Source organism: Fringilla coelebs, assembly GCF_963513975.1.
Source record: "Fringilla coelebs genome assembly, chromosome: 17".
NCBI classification, from domain to species: domain Eukaryota; kingdom Metazoa; phylum Chordata; class Aves; order Passeriformes; family Fringillidae; genus Fringilla; species Fringilla coelebs.
This window is the reverse complement of record NC_140043.1, coordinates 12723862-12748000: the sequence shown is the minus strand read 5'-3', so window position 1 is coordinate 12748000 and position 24139 is coordinate 12723862. Positions and strand designations below refer to the sequence as shown.

General features: G+C 46.5%; 2 protein-coding genes across 3 annotated transcripts; one reads left to right on the top strand and one right to left on the bottom strand.

Annotated features, from left to right (window-relative positions):
• Positions 1 to 2845: 2845 nt before the first annotated feature.
• Positions 2846 to 12040, top strand: TMEM120B (transmembrane protein 120B). 2 transcript variants are annotated; one of them, XM_084217451.1, is made up of 12 exons: positions 2846 to 2967; positions 5036 to 5154; positions 6051 to 6167; positions 6919 to 6978; positions 7542 to 7637; positions 8605 to 8694; positions 9153 to 9218; positions 10138 to 10199; positions 10447 to 10539; positions 10922 to 10986; positions 11141 to 11209; positions 11424 to 12040. In XM_084217451.1, the coding sequence occupies exons 1-12, from the start codon at positions 2899 to 2901 to the stop codon at positions 11535 to 11537; spliced, it is 1020 nt and encodes a 339-aa protein (XP_084073577.1). In that variant the 5' UTR covers positions 2846 to 2898; the 3' UTR covers positions 11538 to 12040. The 2 variants fall into 2 exon arrangements, with proteins under 2 accessions (XP_084073577.1, XP_084073578.1); XM_084217452.1 differs by having other exon boundaries at positions 11141 to 11213.
• A 969-nt stretch (positions 12041 to 13009) lies between these two features.
• Positions 13010 to 23340, bottom strand: RHOF (ras homolog family member F, filopodia associated). The gene is made up of 5 exons (XM_084217551.1): positions 23150 to 23340; positions 22919 to 23006; positions 16752 to 16861; positions 15901 to 16035; positions 13010 to 13816 (listed from the first exon to the last, which is right to left on the bottom strand). Exons 1-5 carry the CDS (start codon positions 23312 to 23314, stop codon positions 13652 to 13654), a joined length of 663 nt encoding a protein of 220 aa, XP_084073677.1. The 5' UTR covers positions 23315 to 23340; the 3' UTR covers positions 13010 to 13651.
• Positions 23341 to 24139: the final 799 nt, after the last annotated feature.

Below are 24139 nucleotides of genomic sequence, written 5' to 3'. Positions count from 1 at the left end.
CATCTGCATTTATATTTTGTCCTTTCTCCTTTGCTGCTGGAAAGAATCTGCATTTCTAAGACAGGGGAAAAGCATCAAAGGAAACAGCCTCAATTATCTTAAGAGGAAAGAATGAATGGAATTTGCATTCAGGAACAGTCTGGAGGGTGAAGGAAAGGAGCTCACATGTGATTGTACATATATATAACTATGTGTACTCAAACAAATCTAACACCCAGAGAAAAAATAGTCACAATTTCTCTGTGATCCTTAACTTGATTTATGAACTCAATTTCTTAGACATGTTTTCTGGCAGTGAAAGGTTGGTGAGTTGGGGATTAATTAAGGTAAAGGCAAACCAGAGATTTCATGTTTGCAAATTTGCTGTGCAATGGCCTTAGGTGATCTCTGGCAGCAGAAGACAGCCATTAAAACTTGCAAGATACCGTGAAAAATGATCATAAAATATTGAAATTCAGAGGAAAAGCACCAATCCTCATGTGTTGCCACAAGTGAAGGACAGGCGAGGTGTGGAGCCCCGAGCATCAGCTGCACAGAGCCCTGCCCCCCATCCAGGGCTGAGGGGATCCCTGCTATCTCAGCTTGCTTTGGTTCATTCACAGAGATGTGATTGAAATAATGAGATTATACCAACAGCTACAGCCTCCCAGGAGGTGGGGAGAGCCTACAGGTAATTCTGAAGTATTTGGTAATGGTGCAAGGCTAAATAATGCAGAGCCAGCTGTAAGGCCAGCCCTGCTACACTCACAATGTTTGTGCTTAACTAAATGTTTTTGTGGTTTCTGTTTGAAAGAAAATGCAGATCTCTTGAATGAATATTAATTAGCATGGTGTAGTTAAAAAGTTGAAAGAAATCTTTTGGGGTAGTCATTATTGTAAGTGTAAGAATTGTTCCTTGTCAAGAGGTAGGAAAGTTTGGGATAAATCCCTTGGTGTTCTGGGAGAGCTCTGTGGCCAGCACAGCAGGGCTCTGAGTGGGAAATGCACAACATTTCCTGCCTTTGTATGCGAAACTCACACCACAGCCCTAACTAAATGTCATCAGCCTGCAGAATTCCAGCCCAGGACAAATATTCATGTCTGATAAGAGTTTCCTTCTGCTCTTTTGAGGCTTACAGATCAGCAGTTAAAGGAATACTTTTAAGGACTATTGACAATTTATGATGTTTTCTAAAAGCACCTTTTCCTGAACTGACCCAAGCAATCCTACAAATGTTGAAGTGTTTTTACTTTCTGGATTCCCCCAGATCTGCAGGAGGGTGTCAGCACCCAACCCCAACAACAAGGGGTAAGATGCAGCTACATCTTAGGGGTGGTGATAAACTGAGCTGACAGAGACCTGCAAAGGTGAAGAGAGTGTTTTCATGTGGGAAGGAAAAATAACTTTGCTGGCAGAGAATATTCCAACCTTGTGGTGAACTGGAAAGTTTTGGCACGTATCCAGCGCAGAGTTAACGCTCTGATCTGAGATGTGATCCTCCTTCTTCCAAAGTCTGTGATCCAAAATCCAGGCTTCCTGCAACATACAGTCCTGTTACAGAGGATTGTGGACAAATGCTAGAATCCAGGAAGGATTTAATACAGACATAACAAATTGCTGTGGCATTTCTATTATGTTGATTAGTTTATTTTTCTACTTCAGGATTAGCAAGACCTGTCACAACACATTTGCTCTCTGGACAATCACGGCCTCACTGGAGAACCAGCAGGGACAATGCAACATCCCTGGAGTTGGTAGTTCTTAAACCAGCAGAAATCCCTAACCACTGCAAGCTCTGAGAGCTTTCTCTGGAAACTGAATGTAGATCATCAATGGCATTTCAGGTGTCCACCCACAAATGTATGACAAAAATATACAAAATGAAACAGTGGACCTAGAGAATGACCAGGGACAGCAAGAACACTGAGGAGTGTCTCTACACCCAACGTTTTTGGTTGTTTATGTCAAATTCAAGGAAATGGGATCCTACGTACACTCCTCATGAAAAGACAGCATTGCATTTGTGTTTTTACTTTGGCTTCACTCCTCCCCTTCCTTCTCCCTTGTACCTTTTTTTTATAATTGCTTCCTCCCCTTCACTTTTTCTTCCTCCACCAATTTCTACCCTCACATAAGAAACTCACAGGATGTGGTGTCAACATTTACAACTCTTCCCACCCTGCCCCAGAACATCGGGCCATGCTCAGAACTGGCCAGTCCAGCTACTGAATGGGTAATTATTGTAAAGATAAAGACATCAGGAATCCTCTTGTCATCTTCTCTGATACCAAGGACCTGTGAGCAAGGTCCAGGCAGCTGCAGAGCTGAGCCGCCTCAGATTCAGCCACCAGGTCTCTCTGAGGGGGCTGGCCCTGTGCAGTGAGGATTTTATCTCCACTCAGCTCCATGCGTGATGAACCACCCTGAAAGGGCAGGAAGATGCTTCCATCTCACACCACAGAGCACTTCAGGTGCTGCCAAAACACAAGGGGGCTCAGGAGAGGTGCAAGGCCTCCAGGAGGTGACCGGGTGACAGCAGCCGAGGGGACCCCTCCCCCCCCCATCTGAGGGGAGCTCTGGCCTGAGGAGAGCACAGGCCTGACGGGGGCCGCGCCTCAGGGGACTATCACGGGAGGGGATGCCGGGCCTGAGGAGGACCGTCTCAGGAGGGGACGCCGCACCTGAGGGAGCCTTGACCTGAGTGGAATGTCCGGCCCGAGGGGCGCTCTGGCCCGAGGTGAGCACAGACCGGAGCGCTCCCTCACCTGACGGGTCCCTCCCCTGAGGCGGGCGGGGGGGGGCGGGGCCGCGCCCATGACCGCGCGCGATGACGTCAGCGGCGCACGCGGCGCGCGGGCCCGGGGGTGCGGGCGGCGGGCGCGCGCCGGCGGCCCGGGGAGCTGGCGCGGCCCCGCGCCATGCGGGACCAGCTGGAGCGGTGCCTCGGCGAGTGGCGGGAGCTGGAGGAGGAGTTCCGGCAGCTCCAGGTGAGCGGGGGGCTGCGGGGCATCGCGGTGCCTCCCCCGCCTGCGCGGACGCGGCTTCCCCCGCACTGCCCCGCGCTGCCCTTGCCGGCTCCGCTTCGCATCGCGATGCGGGGCCGGCCCCGGCTCGCCCCGCCCGGCAGGAGCGGGACCGGGGGTCCCCTCCGCCGGCCGCATCCCCGGGGCGGCTCGGCGGGAGCAGCCGGAGGTGCGGGAGGGCTCCCCTCAGCCCCGCCCGGGGCGGCCGAGCGTGCTCGCTGCCTTCGCTGCGGCCGCGGGGTGCCCGCACGGAGCGGGGATGTGCATCCCGTGCCCCGCTACCCCTGTGCGAGCGCATGGGACAGCCCAGACCGAGCCCTGGCCGTGCCCCAGGTCCCTCTGAGGATGCAGCAAGATGTGGTGCCTCGGTTCCCGTTGTTGGAGAAAAGATGGAAAAAGGGGACGCGGTGCGGTTGTGCGCCCGTGGCGTGCTGCAAAGAGCAGCGCAGGCAGCGCCTGTCCCGCCAGCATCTCCTGGCAGAGTTTTGATTTCCCGTGGTGGGATACGACCGGGTCCAAGTGCTGTTTTTCCATCTTGTAAAAGTGCATCGAGGGACAGAAAGGCTTCGGAGTGGGGGCCAAGAGCTGTTCTACAAGATGCTTTTACCTCCAGAAACCTTCCCTTCCTTCCCTGCTTGTCATCCGTGCTGCACCTATACACGTACTTAAAATCTTAAAGCCAGTTTTAAAGTACGACCGGCTGTTCTCACTCTGGAGGCTGTTTTAGCCTCTTTTAGACTGTTATACAGAACGTGCATGCAAAAAAAGTGTGATCTCCACATTTAGCTTGTTTCTTAATTAAAACTCAGTTCAGGTTGTACTCCTGTTAGCAGAAACACGGGTTGGATGCTGGCGGAGACCAGCTGGCGTGGTTTTGTTGGTCACTTGTTTGCTGTGTGCACCTTCTCAACAAACTCCCTGCCTTAATCTGACCTAAACCACAGTAAATGTCAGTGATTGTCCCTGCCTCAGTTTCCCCACCTGGAAAAGGAAAGTAGAAACACTTTTCAGTGGGGTGGCAGCTGCTGGTGGTCGAGGTGTCAGGATTAGTGCTGTAAAGGTGTGCTCAGCAAAACCAAGGTGAGCCTCAAATGAGGAGAGCTGCAGTGCCTGTACAGAGTTAGTTTTGTTATTAAGGTCATCAGACACTGGAACTTGTTTTGGATTGTTCTTGTAAATAAAGAACAGCTACCAGGTGGGTCATAGCAAGGAGGAGAGCAAAAATTTTGTTTATGTGGTTTCACCTCCCTCATGGTGAAATCTTTGCAAAGGGTGGAAAAGCAGAGCCTGGGGATCCCCGAGCGCAGGGAGGGGTGAGAGCAGAGGCTCCTCTCAGTGGGTTTGCAGTTGGTGAGCGTGTCCTCGTTATGGCTGAGCACTAATTGGGGGCTTCAGGGGACCAATGAGCTGTGATGAAGCAGTTCCTCCCAGGGAGCATCTGAGGCCACAGGCAGGGACATCAGTTCAGCTCTTTAAACCAGAATATGGGGCAGTAGGTTGCTTGAATATCTGTGGGGTTGGGATGGCAGTGATGGCCAGGAGGTGCCTAAACCCTCAGCCATGGATTTATGCCTGGTGCTGTGTCCTTCTCTTCCCTCCCTCACTCTGTTAAGTCCTCATTTATTTTCTCCAAGATTTAATCTGGCTGTGAAATTGGAGTGCCTGCTCTGTGATTTAGCCACCATTTGATGGGCATGGATCAGGATCAAATGGAGGATTAGGGGATTCAAGGATTAGGGGCTTCATTGCAGGGTGGGATGGGAGTGAGAAGCTCCTGAGTGGGAAAGCTCTCTAAAGAGGCAATGAGATGAGTGTAGTGGATGCTTTTCCTCTTGCAGGAATGTCATCAGTGTCCACTTAAGCCCTATTGTAGCTGTACTGGTTTGGCATCTTCCCCTCCTTCCTTGTTAAAGGGGTGGCTCTTGTATCCCATAAAACCAGGATTTTCCTGGTTTCCCTTGGAGGTGAGGACCAATTGCCATGAATAACCTAGGAGGGCTCTTCCTACCAACCATCTCCTCTTCTCCTGCAGGAAACACACAAAGTTTACAGGCAGAAACTGGAAGAAGTCACCAGCTTGCAGACAGCCTGCAGCAGTTCCATACATCGGCAGAAGAAGACACTGAGGGATCTGAAGCACAGCCTGCAGAGGTAACAGGAGACCTGGAGGGTGGAGGAGGCAGGCATGAGATAGTTCTCCTTCCCAAGGGCTGAAATGCTTGGATTTTTAGTACTTTTATTAGAAAATCTATCTTGCAGTGCTGAAGTTGTTCCATATTACAGCCAAGCAGAGTGTTCATTACTGCATGAGAAAGGGAATCCTGTAAATAAAGAAGTTTAAGGGAGCTGGTGTGGGTTTCTTCTTGCAGTGTGTGCTGTGCATTGCAGGGCTGTGCAGCTTTTGGCTGTGCCAGGTGAGCAATGCTTTGCTCTGTAAACTGCACTGGAAGAGCAGCATCAGTCCTTGAACCTGAAGGTGTAACTTGCTCCTGGGTGGATTTACAGGAGGGAACTGTCTCTGGCTGCTTGGTTGATCCCAGGAGCCACAGGCTGAATTCCTTGTGTACAGCACCTCTGACACCACAGGCTGCTGGCTCTGCTGCTCACTGCTCTCTGGTCAACATTAATTATTAAAACCACAGTTTGTCAGTAAATCATCAGCTCTGTGTCCTCTTACATCCTGAAATACTTCATACCTGAAGAGCTGCAGCCTGTGCGAGGGCAGTGCCTGAAACCACGCACGGAGTTCCCAGGGTGGAGGAAGTTCCTTCAGAAAAGCACAATATTCCCACACAATCCTGTCACTGAGCTGATGGAAAGAGAAGCTGATTTATAAACCAACTGGTTGAGGTAACCTACAGCAGCATAAACCTGGCAGTGAAATAAAGTCGTGACAAGCCAAATGGTTCCTCAGAAATACAGGAGCAAAGCGCTGGCTCCCAGAGCCAGCTTTTTAACAGCCTGGATTTTATGACTGCTTCATTTTCCTTCAAATAAAAAGGAGGTGAAAACATGAACAGGAATATCTTGTTTCTGTGTTCTTGCAGGTGCAAGCCCAGAGCGAGTCCTGAGGAGTTTGCTCTCATTCAGGAGATCAGCAGCCAGATCAAGGAGAGGCAGAATGCCTTCTTTGACATGGAAGCCTACCTGCCCAAGAGGAACGGGTACGTGCTCCACCAGGGAGGCTTGTGTGCTCCAGGAATTTTGGATTTTTAAATCTTCACAGCAATGCTCTTCGTTCCTGAAGGAAGAGGTTGAAGAAAGACATGTAAAATTGGATTAGTCATAAATCTCTTGCTGAGCTGCTGTGTCAGTTGTACACAGAATTCATTAGCTGTGAGTGGATGTAAATGTGTGTGGGCAGTGCAGGTTTTCTGTTAAAATGACAGTAACCTGCACTGGCAAGGGATTGTGCAGTTCACTGTTCCACACTGATGTTTTCCTGGGCTAATTTTTTTTGAGGGCTGAATCAAAATAAGACTTTTCTATTTTTTTGATAATATTTTTAACCAACTTTAAATTTTGCTTCAAGCAGGGTTGCTAGGACAGAGTTATGTCAGTTGTCAAGCTGTGTGATCCTGCAACCCCTCTGCAAAAGTTTCTAACAGAAACTTTTCTTCCAAATCCTCCCTGTGTTTAAGTTTGGCCAGTGCACACTACATATATTGCCCTTAGACTGTAGTGCAAAAAAGGGACCAGGAAAATAAGGCTTTTCAGTAACTTCCTGGGAATGCTGATCAATATTTCCATGTGTAAAGCCTTTTCTGTGGTATTTCCCTCCAGCTTGTATTAACTAAAAACCTCCAGCAAACGTGGCTTTAGCAGAGCCACTGTCTCATCACCTCGCTCTAGATCGTACTGTGGTGTTCAAATAAAACAACTTACCTGGGTCTGCTCTTGGCTTTTGTCTTCCAGCCTGTACTTAAATCTGGTGCTGGGAAATGTGAATGTCACTCTCCTGAGCAACCAGGCCAAGTGAGTGAGCCTCCCCACGTGTGTGAGTTTGGGTTTCTCTGGGGCCAGCTGTGGGTATGGACTGAAGCCCAAAGAGGGAATGGGTTTCTCTTAGACCTGATAAGTGAAATGTTGGGGGTGGGTGACTGGACTATGACATGGGGATAAGCTGACATCTTAGGTAGTTCAAATTAATTCCATTTATCACTTGCTTTAAAGCCCAGCTCAGCCTGTGGCCTTAACTGTAAAAGTGTTTGGAGTTTTTTTGTGCTGAAAAATGGTGCTGTGACTTCTAGGCATACAATGCTCCAGAAAATGGAGATCTATATATGTATTTTTAAAATCTTGTCATGCCAACCCAGAAACCAGCTCTGATGGACTTAAGGCATTGTGTTGCAGCTGAGACAGACCCTCCCTGCAGGCAGAACACTGCCTTTCACCACTGTCCACTGCTATTCTAAGTGTTTCAGCAAAACCTCTGTCTCTGGGCTTGATATTTGGCTTTGTATGTAGTTTGAAAAGGTGAAGCCACATTCCAGTCAAACATCTGTTTGTGTCCACAAATGGCACCTGTTTCCTTCCAGGTTTGCCTACAAGGACGAGTATGAGAAATTCAAACTTTATCTGACAATAATCTTGTTACTGGGGGCTGTCGCCTGCAGGTGTTTTCTCCACTACAGGTAAACTGCATTTTTATTTCTTATCAAGTGTTTTGCATAAAATTGTGCTGGATTTGACTTATGCACTGTTAAGGACAGTGAGACAGCTCAGATGCTATTTAGGCTTTGAGCAATTGGGCAGCAGGACACCTGTTTTTTTTCAGCTCTGGAAGGAGCTAATTGTTTTATCTTTTTAAAAGGAAAGTCCAACATCACGTTTCCTGATGATGCTAAAAATTGATGTTATTGGTTGTGCAACAGCTGGTTGTGCTTGTGGGCTGTCCCAGGCAGGGACCAACACTGTGCTGCAGCTCTGGGGTAACAAAAACAACAAAAGAGAATTTGTGTGAAATAATCAGACCTGAAACATTACTTCTAGATTGTGATAAAATGTCTGAGCACCAACAAGCTTCCATTATTCAGTCTTGCTTAAAAACCAGGAAGGTGTTGGAGCCACGCACTTCCACTACGGTCTCTGTGTGTCTGAGTGAATGCAGGATTGTACTAGAAATGAGGCTGCCCCAAGTCCCCTTGGCTTCAGGAATTTGCAAATGGCAAAATAGAGTTTTGGTGTTCTGATTTTTTTGCTCCAGAGCATAATGCTCTTCCATTCTTTTAGTTGATTGGATTTATATAGATCTCATGGAATCTTCTCATTGAATTAGCCTGGAAAGGCCTCTCTAAATTGGATCATCTGCTGCTTCTGTGGTGCTTTCTCTCCTTGAGCACCACTTAATGTCATCCCTGCATACCTGCTTATGAGCTCAGGATCTGCAGTGTTGGATCCCAGGGTAAAAGGGCCTGGAGCCTGGCAGTGCTGCCCATGTGTGCAGTGCTGCATGTGGGTTACAGATGTTCAGGATGGGACTTTATGTCCATATCCTCACTTGAGCAGGTTTGCATCTACCCAGGAGGAGGAAGAAAATAGAGGGATTTTTAGAATACATCTTTATAATTAACAATAATAAGTGTGTTTTGTGTTTAACAGGGTGACAGATGAAGTGTTTAACTTTCTGTTGGTGTGGTATTACTGCACGCTGACGATACGGGAAAGCATTCTCATTAGCAATGGCTCAAGGTACAGTGCCACCTGCAAAACCCACAAAAGCATGAAATGTCCTAAGGAAAACCAGGCAGCAAAAAGGGATTCAGCTTGGCACTGAAGCCTAGCAAATCTGAGATGCTGATGGCCTCTCTGCAGTCTCTTGTCTCTCTCCTCCTCCCTGGTCACTTCCAAGGGCACATGTGGCCACCTGAGGCTTGGGGAGAGAGCAGCTGCAGTCCCTAAGAGTCCCCAAGCTATTGGTCCAAGGTGTTGGCTGGGTTTGGTAGCTGTAGGTTAGTTGTAGGTGTGGTCTGGGGTGTGTGTGCTGCCTTGTGTTAGAGGTCACACATCCTTGGTTGGAAATGCCACAGCATCCCTTGTGCTTGAGTTTGGACATCCCCTTTGTTCCTATTTTTTGGGTCATTTTTTGCCTGGACTTCAGTGCTGAAAACCATGTTTCTTGTCTAACTGCCATATTTTTTTCTGCTCAGGATCAAAGGCTGGTGGGTGTCTCATCACTACGTTTCCACGTTCCTGTCTGGAGTGATGTTAACGTGGTGAGTCTGCTCTTGCCTGCTCGAGGTGCTTCAAGCCTGTTTCATGGTGTTTATATCATCTGAGCATTTAAATCCAGTGTGACCATGAAGTTGTGGCCACAGGACATATGGCAGCGTGTCAGCCTTAATATTTGTTTGATGTTACAGATGTTTTCAATGATAAATACAACACTGTAAATTCGTATTTATATTGCTGGTGAAAAAAAGAGAAAGAAATGCAAACCCCGTGACTGTAGTTGGGCTGGTGATAGCAAAATCTCTGCAAGTCTCCAAGTTTCTGTCTCTGTAGTTAAGGAAACAAGCAGCATTTTGCTATGGAGGAAGGACACCACAAAATCGATGTTTGGTGCCTTTACTGAGCCTTGATTAGAGAGTTTAAAGCCCAAAATTCAAGTTACCCCCTTGCAGTGCGTGGTGGAGGTGGTCAGACAACCCACGATGCACCCCCTGTGCAGCCTGTCTCAACTTGGGCATGAGAACTGATGAGTTAATTATTAAAAATTGTTTTAAAACAACAGAAGATTCTCCTGAATCTGTATGGGGCTGACAGTGGGTGGGGCAGGCGGTCCTTGCCCTCCGTCTATCCTGAACTGCCCTCAGGATAAGCAGCACAACCACCCCCTGCTGCAGTGCTGGGATTCTCGATGCGGATGATGCTGAAAGGCTTTGCTGCCTGGAGAAAACTGTGATAAAGGATGAGAGGGGACAGCACTTATCCTTGTTAGAGAGGGGACACCTAATCAATGAGAGCCCTTCCTGTGGGGCTGTAGCACCTCTCTGGGCTCCCAGTGGGTGGAATGGGCTGGGCACCAGCTGCTGGTTTGTTTGCTAATGGCATCAGGCCTGGTGGTGAAGGGGAAGGGTTGCATGCATGGGGTGCTTTTAGCAGATTAATGGACCTCCCATGTTCTGCTTCCAGGCCAGATGGACTCATGTATCAGATGTTTCGCAGTCAATTTTTAGCATTTTCAATATTTCAGAGTGAGTATATCTTACCTTGCTAATTCAGGGGGTAAAGTCATTTTGTGACATATGTGCTTAAAAGAAAACACTTTCATTTGGTAAATAATGGAATATTAAACTGTAGGAATATAAAGAAAGTGTACAAATATGCCATCTACAAATATAAGTAATAATTAAATGCTGTTGGATTAAACATTATTAAAGTAGTTTGATACTTACCATACTACTGAATAATCAATGAAGTGATGTTTTCTCTCTCCTCCAGGCTGTGTTCAGTTCTTACAGTATTATTACCAAAGGGGCTGCCTCTATAGGCTCCGGGCTTTGGGGGAGAGAAACCACTTGGACCTTACAGTAGGTGAGGTCTCCTGCTATGCTTTCTTTGCACAGGTTTTGGGAGCAGTGATAGGGAGGGAGAGGGCTGTGTGCCCCCCCATTGCAGAGCTGTCTCCTGCCTGGCTGCCTGTGTCCCAAGGCAGGAAGGGCAGTGAGACTTTTATCCCCCTCCTCAGGTCCTGTAGGGCAGGAGCAGAGGAATCTGATCTTTGTCAGCATTTGAGGAGACTAATATGGAGGTTTTGGTCATCCCTAACTTTATCCTCCAACTACTGCAATTTCAAACAAATATTTTTACTTGATAGGAATAGCCCTTATGGGGGTGAGCTGGGTGGGGAGGAACTGCAGGTTCAGTCCTGCATCTTTTGTGCTCACACCCTGCCTCTTCTGTCAACCTTTTCCAGAAGGATTCCAGTCCTGGATGTGGCGGGGGCTGACGTTTCTGCTTCCCTTCTTGTTCTTTGGGCATGTAAGTTGGGTGATCCCCTCCTCCCTCTGCGGTGCAGTGTCTGCTGCTGCACCACCCAAAGGTGCTTTGGATCCCACACAGCCATGACAAACATTTCCAAGGCTCAATTCTTTTTGCTTATAATTAAATTGCCTTTTTCTTTTCCCCTTTGCAGTTCTGGCAGCTATACAATGCAATCACGCTTTTCAGATTGTCAAGGCACAAGGAATGCAAAGAATGGCAGGTGCGTGTTGGCTCTGCTCAGAGGAAGCACAGAGCAGGGCAGAGGGGGTGCTTTACCACGTCCTGAAAGATGTTTGGGCATCTGACTTCATTTAAATATCTCAGGATAATGCAGCACAGAGCCTGTTCTGTGTCTGGTAGAGCCCAGCAATGCTGAATATAATCCATGTTGTAATATTACAAGGTTATAAATGCTGCTTCCTCTTCCCTTTCAGGTTCTTGTGTTGGCTTTCACATTCCTGCTGCTGTTCCTCGGGAACTTCCTCACTACTCTCAAGGTGGTGCACACTAAACTGCAGAAGAACAAAGACAAGGTGAAGAAGCTGTGACTCCCCCTGTTCCCAGTGTGCATCCATGCCTGTGCCCCCAGCAGGGCTGAGTTTGGGACAGATCCTGCTCAACCCCAGCCAGGTGATGGATGGGCTCAGGACTTGCCTGTCCCCGTGTTTGCTGAAGGACTCTGCCAGCACAGACTCAGTATTAATGCAAGCATGGCTCTCCAGTCACACTCCTGCTATTTATGTATATTTAATATAAAATGTATTTGCTTCTGGGGTTTTTGTTCTGTATATAGAGCAGCATGCACCTGCCTGGCGAAGCACCAGCGTTGGGGAAAATGTGGGATCTACTGTAATTCCAATTCTGGAATGATACCTGACACTTTCCAGTTTTATTATTTAAATTCTGGGTATTGAATTTATTGAGGTCTATGAACACTCTGGGTGGATCAGTAATACAGAACGAATGCTGTTGTTTAAGGCATATCCTCAGTGGCAATACTAACCTGTGTGTACTGTGAAAAGAAAGTACTCATTTGTACCATACTGCTGCTATATACACTTCTAAAAAGCTATTTAAAGAAGAGGAATTCCTCCTTTGAAAACAAAATCATGCAAGCAAAAGCAGTTTTTAAATGGCAGGGAAGTCTGCTAGCCCTTTTCCAGGGAGACCAGGTCATTTGTCCTGGCCTGAAAGAACCTTAAATAAACCATTCAATATGCAACTGCCTCTGTCCCTTTTTAGAAACAAGCACATGGCCCTTGGGTGGGTTTTGAGAGTTCTGGAAAGGGGAGGACAGGCTCAGCTCAAATATTAAATACTTTCTTTAGATGCTGCACTTGTACTAATACTGAAGAGAAGGGAAATGCTGGGTCAAGGGGATGGCAGGGGACAAAAACTGACTGCTACCCTGCTAAAGTCCTTGTGCTGCTTGAATTTAGAGTCACTCATTGGACAGTAAAAAAAAGTTACAGCACCTTTTTGAAAGCCAACACAAAGCCCAAACTGGGCACATCCTCTGGCAGTGTGAGTGGAAAACAGTGCCCTCCTCCCCAGAGGGTGCTCACAGGACAGATAATGCACCACAGGCTTGAGATGGATTCATCGCTTCTGTTGCTCAAGCCAGAAAAATTACCTTTGCTGTGTTACTATCCTGTGGGCAGGAAGCTCATTTTCCCTCTCAGGTTTGGTTTATGATGAGTACAAACTAGGGATCGTTCCTGCAGTGTGAGATCTCAGTGAGGGGATGTGCAAAAGAACCAGGAGGTAGGAGGCACATGTACCAGGGTGTGCACTGGGAGCTTCCCTGATCCTTAGGCATCTGACACCTTCATCACAAAAGGGAAAATTTTAATTTATACCAGTAGAGATGATTTCACAAGTGAATGAAATTTTCCTCCAGTGTGCACCATGATTTGCATCTGTCTTGTATTAAATAGGCCGTAAATATTTATCATAAGACTGACTTAACATTACATGTAGTAGCTGCTTGGAGCACTTCTAAACTTGAGTGCTGTAAATTAACTGTTTCCCATGATACTCCATTATTTAATTGGAGCAACTGATGTATTTCCACTGATGAATGCCACTTTCCATTCCACAGCAGGCCTTGAAGAACTCTGAGGTGCAGGTCTGCAGAGCTGCTCCAGGGGGGTGGTGGATGTTCCATCTGCACTCAGGGGGCAGCTTGAGGCCAACTCCTGCCATTGCCACCAAGCAAATTAACTTGAAAATGTTAATACAAAACTTCTTCTGTCTCTTCTTCTGCCTGATAAGCTGCTTTAACATTGCTTCTGAAAGATGTGAGTTTTCTTCTGGAAAAAGGCAGTAAATTGTAGCTCTAACATGCCACAATTATTTTGCAGAGGAAGAAAAACCCCAGCACTAAGTTCTATAGTAGCAGTTGCTGTTCATTGCAGTTTAAATAGTGAGTTGTTCACACTCAGAAGCAAAAGCCAGATGGGTGAAGGCACACAGCATGAGTTAACTGTGATAAACAGCTTTAAAAACTTCATGAGAACAGCGTAACAAAAGTGCAAAAATACTAAAAATAATTAAAATTTTAAAATAAAAATTATTCTAGGAATACAAACATGTTTAAAAAAATATTTTTAAAGTGAAACTTTTATAAAATCTGAATCACTTGGCTCTCATGCAGTCCAGATCATAACACTGAGCACACTTTCCGTTTCCTGTGGCTCTTGGCTTTCTTCATGGCACTCAGTGCAATGGTTGTGGCTTCTTTAAAAACATTTTCTATGTTCTCACGACATTTGGCTGAGCATTCCAGGTAAATTTGTGCATTAATCTCCTTGCAAGCTGCCTCACCCTGGAAAGAACAAGAAGGTAAGAAAAGATGTAATTTTGGTGATGAGTGAAGGAAGGTGAGTTGGGAAGAAAGGGAATTAATTGGTACATCTTTGCAATCATGAGGAAAGAAGCTGCCCCTGAGTGCAGTGCTAGAGTGTGAGTGGCATTGGTAATAAACTGAAGCACTGTAAATAAACTTGGTGTTTTTCCACTCTGCTGAACCAAAGCCTGGCCTAAGAGTTCAGAGCATTGGAGACTCTTGAGATGCAGAGTCCTGATAGCACAGAAATATTCTCAGTATAGAATTTCTTTAAACTAAATGCTGAGGTAGGTACTTAAGTGAGGATAAGATGTCTACATGGTGGTATTTTTTTCAGGCCTGACCTTAACCATTCTGTGATGTCACCTTTAGTAATGAATGTCACATGCAAGAACAGAATCTGCACTGATGCCTTGCCTTGTTTTGCTGGTGCACATGCAGGAACCTTGACTTCTGCTTTGAAGCATCACAAGGGCTCAGCCAAAATCCTCATCAAAACAAACGGGTGCCTGCATTTCTCAGCCATGCAATGGGAACATGCTTGAATCTAAAATATTTCCATGCAATGCTGGTTGTGTGAAATCACTACAGACAAAGCACAGTGATTTCTTACTTGTGATCCTTTTATTGTCCCTGCAGAGCCAGCCCTCAGGTTTGACTTGTGGGCCTTTTACTGTGAATTCCAGGTCTGCAACCCATGGCTCACAGACTCTGCAATTATTCATTGTAATCTCTGGGAGTCACTTGGTCTTTTATTGGAGGGGGAGGGTATTTCTTCAAATTTAAGCAGTTTGTCTCCTTCCAGTTGTTTGCAAGCTGCAGTGGTGGCTGATACTGTTCAGATCCTCTGTGCCTGGCATGGGAAGCATCACGTCATGTGGCCCCAGGTGCCATCAGCTGTAAAAAACTGAGGTAGAGCATATTTCAGGGGGAAAAAACCAAGTGGGAGGGCTCACACAGGAGACAAAGTTTGTGTAACATGTGGGTCCTTGAGTTTAACTGCATGAGGCCTCAGCAGACTGGCCAGAAGTGTCTGTTGCTTGCCTGGAACCTCTCATGTGAGGATGATGAAGGGATTTATTCATGCAAACAAGGGACAATCTGCACCTGTTCACAGTGACAGGCTGGGACCTCATCTTGTGTGCAAGGGAGACAAACTAAAAGGCCCAGCATGGTTTTGTGGTGATGCAGTTGCAGTTTATTTTCCTGCTGTTTAGAAGATGTGGTGATTCACTCAAGGTCGCAGTGCACTTGACCTGTTCCCTGGACGTGTGTCTCAGTTTGAAAGCTGCTGTTCTTGCTGTGAGGTGAGAGGAGAAGTATGGCTTTGTAGTTTAGAAAAAAGAAAAAGAAAAATTAGAGGACCAGAGCAGAAAGGTCTTGCGTGACACAGAACAAATTGTTCCATCACTGTTTCTCCTGTACCTAGGACAGCTATCCAGTGACATAACACTACTCATAAATCTAACTGCTTCATAATACTTAGAGATACTGATAATATGTAGTTTTCATAAGATTACTTTAGAGACTTCAAAGAACAGTCTCTCACGTCAGAGAAACCTTGCAGATGTTCTTGCTATTGGCCTTGAAAGGATTTATTTTTAAGTGGGATTTGCAAAACACATTTCTTCCAGAATGGTCATACTGGAATGGGTTTCCTAACATCTCCAGTCTTTATCACAGTACTGATCAAAGCACCAGTGATGGCTGCAATGTAGGCTAATAACAATTATGAAGGAAGTCCAGCAAACTTGTTAAGGCTTACAAACTTGTAATAGCAATAACCCAGCTGTGAAAGAAGAATGAGATGTCATTAGCTTAGAAGGCAGATAGTTGTGTCCTTTAAAACTGCTCCTATTTCTCTTTACTTTGGCACTAAAAATGGGTGGTGATTTGACCACTTCCAAAAACAACTTACAGAAAGCTCTGTTAGTGCTGTCAACCATTTCTTTATCTGGATCAGCTAATTTTGCAGTGTCTGTGATCATACCTGTGAGGAGCAATGCCATCATGTGCTTTATCTCCTCCCAAGAGGTCACCACTGTAGAAACACTGAAGTTTACCTGGTTGTAGGTGATGGGCTCCTGCCTGGCAGCCCTGAGCTTGCGCAGCTGCTCCTTGTCCTTCCGAAGGTCTGTCTTGCAGCCGATCAGCACGAGCGGGACACCCCGGCAGAAGTGATTCACTTCAGGATACCACTGGGGGTAGGAAAACAAAACTTTTACATCTGGTTTTTATTTTGTCGTTTGTTTCCTGAAATCAAAACAATACAGCCAAGCAGCATTTAATATAAGTTGCAATTTCAGAGTTTTGGAGTTAGTCTAGTAGGGGGGGCTCAACATGCACTATTTACAGCCCAGAAATGTTTAAAAGTCCTACCCAAAGTCAGCTGCTTTATAAAAACATAGTGGCATCTGTCTCTATGCCAAAATGTTTATTTACCATCTGTTTAAATTCTGAGGAGCTCTTCTAAAGTCACATTTCAAAACAGAATTGGGACTAAGTCTTGCTTTGTTTTCCTGGTGCTATGTCCAAGAATGCTTTGGAACGTTACAGAAATCCCAGCACAGAGAAGTGGCTGCTCTCATCTCTTCCCTGCAAATAAATACACATGTGATGGAAGTAGTCTTGACTCTAAGATGTGCAACGTTGGTCATGTGATATTGCTGCAGAAAAAGCAGTGATTTAATTGCTGTTGTTTGATCTTTTTAGTGAGAGTCAACCCCGGGCCTGAGCACTTAGGAGCCATGGAGAGGTGAGCCCCAGGTCTAAGGACTGTGACCTGCAGCTCAGCACAGGATGAGTGAACTGGGCATCTACACACACAGAGTACAGGACACTAAAAGCACCAGCATTTCTAATCTGACATCTTGTCATACATCAGGCACGTGTAATTCACTTGGAAGCCTCTTACCTTGGCTGCTACATTATCATAGCTAGTGGGGTTCATGACATCGTAACAAATTAACACGACATTGGTGTTCTGGTAAGAAAGTGGCCGCAGCCGATCGTAGTCCTCCTGCCCTGAAACACACAGGATGGTTTGGATGAAGAAATCTCTGTCCTGAGCAAGCAGAACAATGGGGATATGTACAGGCACATACTGGAGATCAAGAACAATGGTACTGTAATTTCATACTTGTTAAATTCCTTCCCATGAGTACAAGAGATTCCCCCTCACTGACAAAACTGATGGTTTAGAATACAGAACACATCCTTGGCATGTTTAAATAAAAAGCCTGCTTTGTCCACTTGCTGAGGACTTAGAAGCAGTTCTAAACTCCGACTGCCAAGTTGCTGCTCAAAAATAAAGTCATCAAGAGGAATATGACAATTATTAGTAGATATTTTGATTTTGACAGTGGCAGTCCCCATAATCATTTGCACATGTGATGCTGTGAGGAGAAGAAACACTGTATTTTCTAGACAGGAATGGTGAAGTAGAAACCTTAGTGGCAAACCTGCTTTTCCCAGCCTGATGAGCTGAGAGGAAGCAGCGATTACACACAGGATTGTACAAGCCATGCTGCAGCATGAGCCAGGCTTAACTGGCCTTTGAAGCAGGACTCCCCAGCAGATCTAAGGGAATTCTGCTGAATTCTGGAAAAGCAGGGGATTTGTCATACTTCTGATTAGGGATATTCTAGCACGTGATGTGACAAGAGGAAGCTGATCTGCTTCAGACCTGTACTCTTCCCCTTATAGTAATCACCATGCCAGGGTCTGAAGGTGTCTTGCTTTGAGAGATTAAGTTCAAGAAAGCAGTAATTCCCAGATACAGCTGACAGCTCAGGAAAAAAAAAAAAAAAAAAAAAAAACCCACAATCTTTTTCATTTAATAAGGAAGAAAGCATGATTCAAGCAGTCTTTAGAAGGTGTATTTGTCATCTGAATGCTGGAATCAGGCATGTGTCTGTGAATTTCCACAAGGAGAACTGGGAATGCTGGTCCTTCCCACTATCACCACAATCCACACACAGACCAGAAACTGCCTTACAGGAAAGTTCCACATCTCAAATCTTCATGTTGATATTTCAAATGAAGGAATGCAGAAAATTTCAGTGTGCCCCAACTTTACAGCAACGATTCCTGCTCTGGCACCTGCTTCAGTCCAAAGTCATGTACTCACTACTTGCCAACATTTTCGTCTCCAGTCTGAAGATCTGCAGATATTAGAAGGCCAATATTATACAATATTTTTCTCCCTTCCTTAATTTAAATGATTGGTTGATTTACATTTTATTCCAAGGCAATCCCTGCTGGATAAGCTATTACTCAGTTTGCCTGAGGTGTTTGTACAATCTTGGACTTGGACCATTTTGTATTTGAGCTTCCACAACAGCCGTGGGCTCTGTGGGGAGGTGCAGAACAAAGAGGGATTGATATCTCAGGGTTTAATCCAGAAATAATACACAGTTGACAAAATTATGCATGTTGTATAAACATTCAGAGCAAAGATTGTACTGCTTATCCCTTCTTATTTTCCCAAACCATCTACTTGTTTGTAACCAATTTGGCATTTTGTTGCTGAGATAATCCCTTAAATACATTAAATACATCAGGTGCCAAACTTTTTTTCCTTCCTAACTTCCTCGAGTCCCGTGTAAAGTTTTCCTTGCTGAAGTTCAGGCCTCTGAGTTTCTAACAACATAACTTGTAAAATTAAAAACGTCCTCTAAGTTGTTGTTGGCAATTGGTGAGGCAGACAGGGCTGTCCCTTAGGGAGAAACATGTTTATTTGCTTGGAATCTGAACAAACCTCTAAATTCACACTCTCCTGGATGGGATAACAGAAAAAATGTCTTTAATTATGTGACACAATATGTTGTACTGCAGGTCAAAAACTACAGATATGCCCTGGTGAACTGCTCCTTCATCTTCAAATCCATTTGCAGTTATGGGTTTTAAAGCAAACAATAAATGCATGAGAAAGTGCTGTGTAAAACACAGCTCCGTGTGCATTTGGAATGTTGGATACAGAGTGCAGAACAGGGTGGGGTGCAGAGAGCAGAAGGGGAAGGTGAGATGGCAATTGCTTAACCTGTGTTAGAGCTGGGTGGTTGCAGCACTCACAGGGAAGGAGGAGGAAGCTGCTCTTTAGAAGCTCAGATGCAGCTCTTCAGCTGCTGAGGATGTAACGGGACCCAGATCAAGCTGTATCTAAACATAGACATCCCCCTCTCTGAAAACAATCCCTTTCACCCCCTGTCCTCAAGTGCTGCTGGTGAAACACAAGAAAGGGCCTGGGAGACTTTTTTTTCTCTGTAAAGCTGCTCAGTCTGTGGTCAGAGCTATTTTGGCAGAGATTTAGGTCTTTTTTCTAAGAGTTTTAAAAAGGAGGAACAGAGGTGAACCTAAGCAGTAACTGAATGTCTCTGCAAAGCCCTATGTGTGTTTCCTCAAACACAGGTAGCTGTTTTATTTCCCCAGTTAACACAAAACATGCTGTGGAGGAGTTGGTTGAGTATCTGCCTATGTGTGAACACATCTGTGACCCCTCTGTCTTCCTCGATTCATTGCACCATCAGAGACTTTGGGTTTTTTTAAAGAAAAAACTCCACCCAACTGAATTTACCTAAAATTTGCTAATTCTCTGCCAAGCTCCCAGTCCTGCGTGCCTCTGGGAGATGCTGTGTAACCACACGACTGCAGTCAGGCCCTGTGCTGGGGAGGGAGCTCTGCTGGGGGCTGAGGGTGAACAGGAGAAGTGAAACCACAGGTCTCAGTCTCATCTGCATGTTCACCTCTGCTGCTCTTCCTCACCCTTTTGCCCATGCATCACCAAAGAGGTGCCAGCCTATGAGCTATTTGCCAGCTATGTTTTTTCCCTATTCAGTTTAAAACAAATTGGGAAATGGACATTTTTGGCAGGAAGAAAACTGGTAGGAGAAGACACTTGGGGCAGGAGGAGGGGCACACATCAATTAAAAATTTGGGGGTTTTGTCTTACTCAGGCATCACTTCCTGTCAAAGTTATGAGAAATTATTCTTGCATTCAAGAATTCTGGCTTTTAAAATTTCTCTGAAGACCTTGTGCTTCTGTCATCAGAGACCTGAAAAACCTCACTGGAGGCCTTGCATGTGCTTCCTGTCAGGCAGAGCAAGTACCCACAATGATGAGGCATCACTTCCTCCCCAGCCCAGCAATGCTCTGCTTTCTGCTCTGAGAAACTGCTGCACCAGGAACTGAGCCTTGTGTCTGAACTGCACCTAGGGCATCAACACTGCCCCCTTGGCATGGAAAAACTACAGAGTTCATTTACCTCTCAGTGCCTTTGCCTCTGCCAAGCACAGCTGGAAGTGGAAACTTTTAATTGAAAAAGGAGCTGCAAAGGCTGTTTGCAGACCAGACAAGTGAGGTTACAAAGCCTTTACACATTGCATATGTGTACCACCAACTTCCTGCAACAGCAAGAAGTGTTTGAGGAGGAAGACAGGGTATCACAGTACAAAACACTCACCAAAAATTATTTTTCTGGTACATTTTAGAGTAATCCATTAAGTTCATTTGTTACCAAAACTCTTGTCAAGAAAATAATACCTTTTATATCTTGAAACATTTGTTTCTTAAGCTTTTTGTTTGTGTCCTCCTCCCTCAATGAGTAGGGCAAGATCAAATGTTTGAGCTGCACAGGACGTGACAATACAAAGAATCCTCCCAACTTTAAACAGCCCATGGAGCTGAACCTGTCTTTACCTTTCCATGATGCTGAAGTACACCCAGCTCTATTTACTGTTGCTCCAAGCAAGATCCTAAAAATACACAACTCTTGGTCCCAGTCTAACCCTTAAGGAACTCAACATCAGTTTTGTACGATTAAAAACAGGATGAGACTAAAATGTGTGCTCAAGTGAGTCCTTCCTCTAGCAAAACTTCCAGTTACAGAAAGAGGCTGAAAAGCTGCTTGAATTAGAGTTTGACAGAGTTTATAGATATGTAACATAAAACTATGTAAGAAGCTTTGAAACAGAACCAAAATTAAGGTTTTTCCCCCTTCCAATTAAATGTCTTAACCCAGGTGACAATCTCCCTGCTTTCTTTCTTGCTGTGTCTTATGGAAAGAAAATGAAATTTAACAGGAAGGGAGGAGACAAGTGTCAACAGCCTCAAGAAACTTGTAGCCTTGTGGCCATGGTGCTGCTTTGGGAGGTGAAAAATGTTGGGTTTCGAGGTTTCCAGATGAGAGATGGAAAGCAATTGCTCTTTCACACCAACAATGGCTGCTCCACTTCCCAAAGTGTCTCACAAGACACAAAATACACCCCACTGCTCTCCAGTGGAGCAGTGCTTTAGTCCAAACCAGTCTTTACAGCTGTGAATTCAATGTGGAAGGTACACACTATAGTTATATGCATAAACAGGGAAAATACAGGATGTGAGGTAATGGTTTTAAACTATCAGAGGGCAGATTTGCAATAGATATGAAGGAGAATTTTTTCACAATGAGGCACAGGCTGCCCAGAGAAGCTGTGGCTGCTCTATCCATGAAAACATCCAAGGTCAGCTTGGAAAAGGCCCCGAGCAACCTGATCCAGTTAAAGACGCCCTTGTTCATTGCACAGGGGCTGGACTGGATAACTTTTAAAGGTCCCTTCCCACCCAAACTGTCCTGATGCTGCCGTAAGCCATCAGCTCAGCGAGCAGTCCCGGGGCTGCTGGGGGCTGCAGGTCTGTGCAGAGCTGAGCTCTGAGACACAAGGAGCTGTGCACTCCTGCCAGGCTCAGGAGAGCTCCGTGCTGCAATGCTGGACCTGCCCAGCCAACTGCCATCTCTGGATCCAGCCCATGCTCCTTACAGCCTGGAAGAGACTCCAAAAGCAAATGCTGGAATGTGTGGCACGGGGATTTTAAATGAGAGCTCAAAACTATGTGGCTGGCAAAAAATCCACACTGACAGCAAACAAACATAAAAATCATAAGTGCAGTGGCAGGTCCTTGGTGCCAACACCCTGTATTAAGGAAATTCCTCTTTGGTTGCTCACACCAGATTCCAGTCCTTTTCTTTTCCTCTAAGACTTAGACCCAAACCCCTTGCTATCCAGTAAAAGGCATGTTATCCCAACTAAATGGACTTAGAGCAGTAACACTGACCCAAGAAGACACATTGACAAATTGGGTGCTCAGGATCTTACTACACTGTAGTAAAAGTTAGCAGCGAAATTCACTTTTAGATTAAAAGCCTTTTAAATTATGTTTTCAGCTATCACTTGCAGTATTCTAGAAGGTAAGTGTGTTTTATTACTATTAAAAATGACTGGACTGCATTTGGTTCTTATTTGTCTTGGTGTAAATTTGGAACAACTCCACAGGCTTGAACTGAAACAGATGATTTACACTGAGCTGAAACCCAGCACGTGTCAATTTTAGGGTTCATTTAGGAAAGCAGCTGGGTAACAGAATCTGGGAACTTTGAGTGAAGTTGAACACAAACCATTTCACAAGTTCTTCAAATGAACCTGAACAACTATCAGCATTTTCAAATAACTTTTACTGCCATGGCCTTTTGATTTTGAACACAAACCAGCCTTTTTCTCCTTCCCTATTCAATCACACATGGCAGCAGATTAAAATGTTTTCCTGGTTGATTGTATTATGCTTTGCATCTGGGAATTGGGTTTTAATACTTCCAGATATGGTTGCTATTTGATGTTTCTGAATTAATTGGGTTGTTAAGATAATGAATGAGTGGATGACTAGAACTGCCATTAGACAATCAATTCTTTTTTTTCCTGGAAGGCACATTGATATGCAACAGGTAATGGTGGTTGGTTTGTTTGTACTTTCCTCTCCAGCAGTCTTACCTGCAACGCTATGGTTAAACTATGCTGGTAGAGAAGAAATTTGAAAACCTGTCCAACTTTACAGTCTTCAAATATTGGGCCGATTTAAGCTGACACTGAAAAATCTGCTGGAACAGAAATGGGGGTGCGTGCGCTCACAGGAGCAACACTTTACAGTTTCTGCTTATTTGCCTGAAGTTGCGAAAGGCTTTGGGCTCAGTCCCAGGCCAATGTCCCCGAGTGCTGCCATCGCAGTGGCCGCACAGGAGCTGCCCCCCGCAGGAAAGTGGAACCCCTTACCTGCGGTGTCGTACAGGTTCAGGGTGACCTCCTTCTTCCCCAGCGTCACACTCGTTGTGTACTTCTCAAAAACAGAGGGTGCGTATTGCTGCAAAGGAGAAGGATCTCGATGACCTCAGAAGCCTTTTCCAACCTCAATGGACTCTGTGATTATGAGAAGCGGTGCTGGCAGGGCCCAAGCGCCCAAGCCGGCCCCGGCTGCGGCCCCCAGCCCCGCTGGCAGCCCCTCACCTCGGGGAAGGAGCCCTTGGCGTACACCATCAGCAGCGACGTCTTCCCGCAGCCTCCGTCGCCCACGATCACCACCTTCACCTCCTTCCTGCCCGACGGGGCGGCCGCGGGGCCGCGGGGCTGCTCCACCGCGCCCTCGGGCACGGCCCCATTGGCCGCTTCCATGGAGCGGGAGCGGAGCGGGCCCGCTGAGGGCGCAGCGCGGCCGGGACCAGGCTCCGCTCCCCCTCCGCGCCCGGGGCGGGCAGAGCCGCCCGCGCCCCGCCGGGGATTGGCCGCGACGCGGCCGCCGCCGCCTCAGGTGCCGCAGGGCCCCGCCCGGGCCCCCCCGGACGCTGGGGAGCCTCTCCCGGAGCCGGGGCCTCATCGCCGGCCCGCGGCCGCCCGCAGGCTGCGGCTGCTCGGGGTCACGGCGGGAAGGCCCCTCAGCGCCGCGTCCCCTCAGCCCCACCGGGCAGCCCTCGAGGCTCCATCCCCCGGGACCATCGGGCCGCGTCCCTTTGCCCTTCCACCCACACACGCCATCCCCCTTTATTTATTCATTCCCGTTCAATTTGTTCCCACAGGGACCGTGCTGGGTCCCGCCAAGCGGCCGGCGCTGAGGGAGCGCTCCCGTTCGGAGCCGGTGTGTGACCACCCCGAGGGCACAGCGGTGCCAGGGCGGTGGGGGCAGGCAGAGACCCCCGAGGCACCCCCGGAAAGGCACCTTGGTGCTGGCACTGCCAGTGACTCACTGCTTGTTTTCCACTGTTTTATCGCTTGGGAAAGAACCGACAGCTCTGCTCATCATCTGCTCACCATCCAAGGTGAGCTGCAATGAATATGACTGGAATTTCTCTTTTAATTGCAGAGATGAGGTGGCCTCGGGCTTCCATGTGGCGTTTTTGGTACCATGGATCGCAGGGGATCTCAACAGCTGGGTATGTTTGGCTCTGGAAGGGGGTCATAACTGCTGGATTATGTTTGGTTCCAATGCACAGGTCAGGGGAT

What these genes read in the sequence shown, in the direction of transcription:
- TMEM120B (XM_084217451.1), top strand. Translation starts at nt 2,899, where the DNA reads ATGCGGGACCAGCTGGAGCGGTGCCTCGGCGAGTGGCGGGAGCTGGAG. An exon ending in AGGTGTTTTCTCCACTACAG is followed by an intron (nt 7,638 to 8,604) that starts GTAAACTGCATT and finishes TGTGTTTAACAG; the next exon opens with GGTGACAGATGAAGTGTTTA. An exon ending in AGGAATGCAAAGAATGGCAG is followed by an intron (nt 11,210 to 11,423) that starts GTGCGTGTTGGC and finishes CTTCCCTTTCAG; the next exon opens with GTTCTTGTGTTGGCTTTCAC.
- RHOF (XM_084217551.1), bottom strand. Translation starts at nt 23,314, where the DNA reads ATGGAAGCGGCCAATGGGGCCGTGCCCGAGGGCGCGGTGGAGCAGCCC. An exon ending in CCAAGGGCTCCTTCCCCGAG is followed by an intron (nt 23,007 to 23,149) that starts GTGAGGGGCTGC and finishes TCTCCTTTGCAG; the next exon opens with CAATACGCACCCTCTGTTTT. An exon ending in GAACCTGTACGACACCGCAG is followed by an intron (nt 16,862 to 22,918) that starts GTAAGGGGTTCC and finishes TGTGTGTTTCAG; the next exon opens with GGCAGGAGGACTACGATCGG.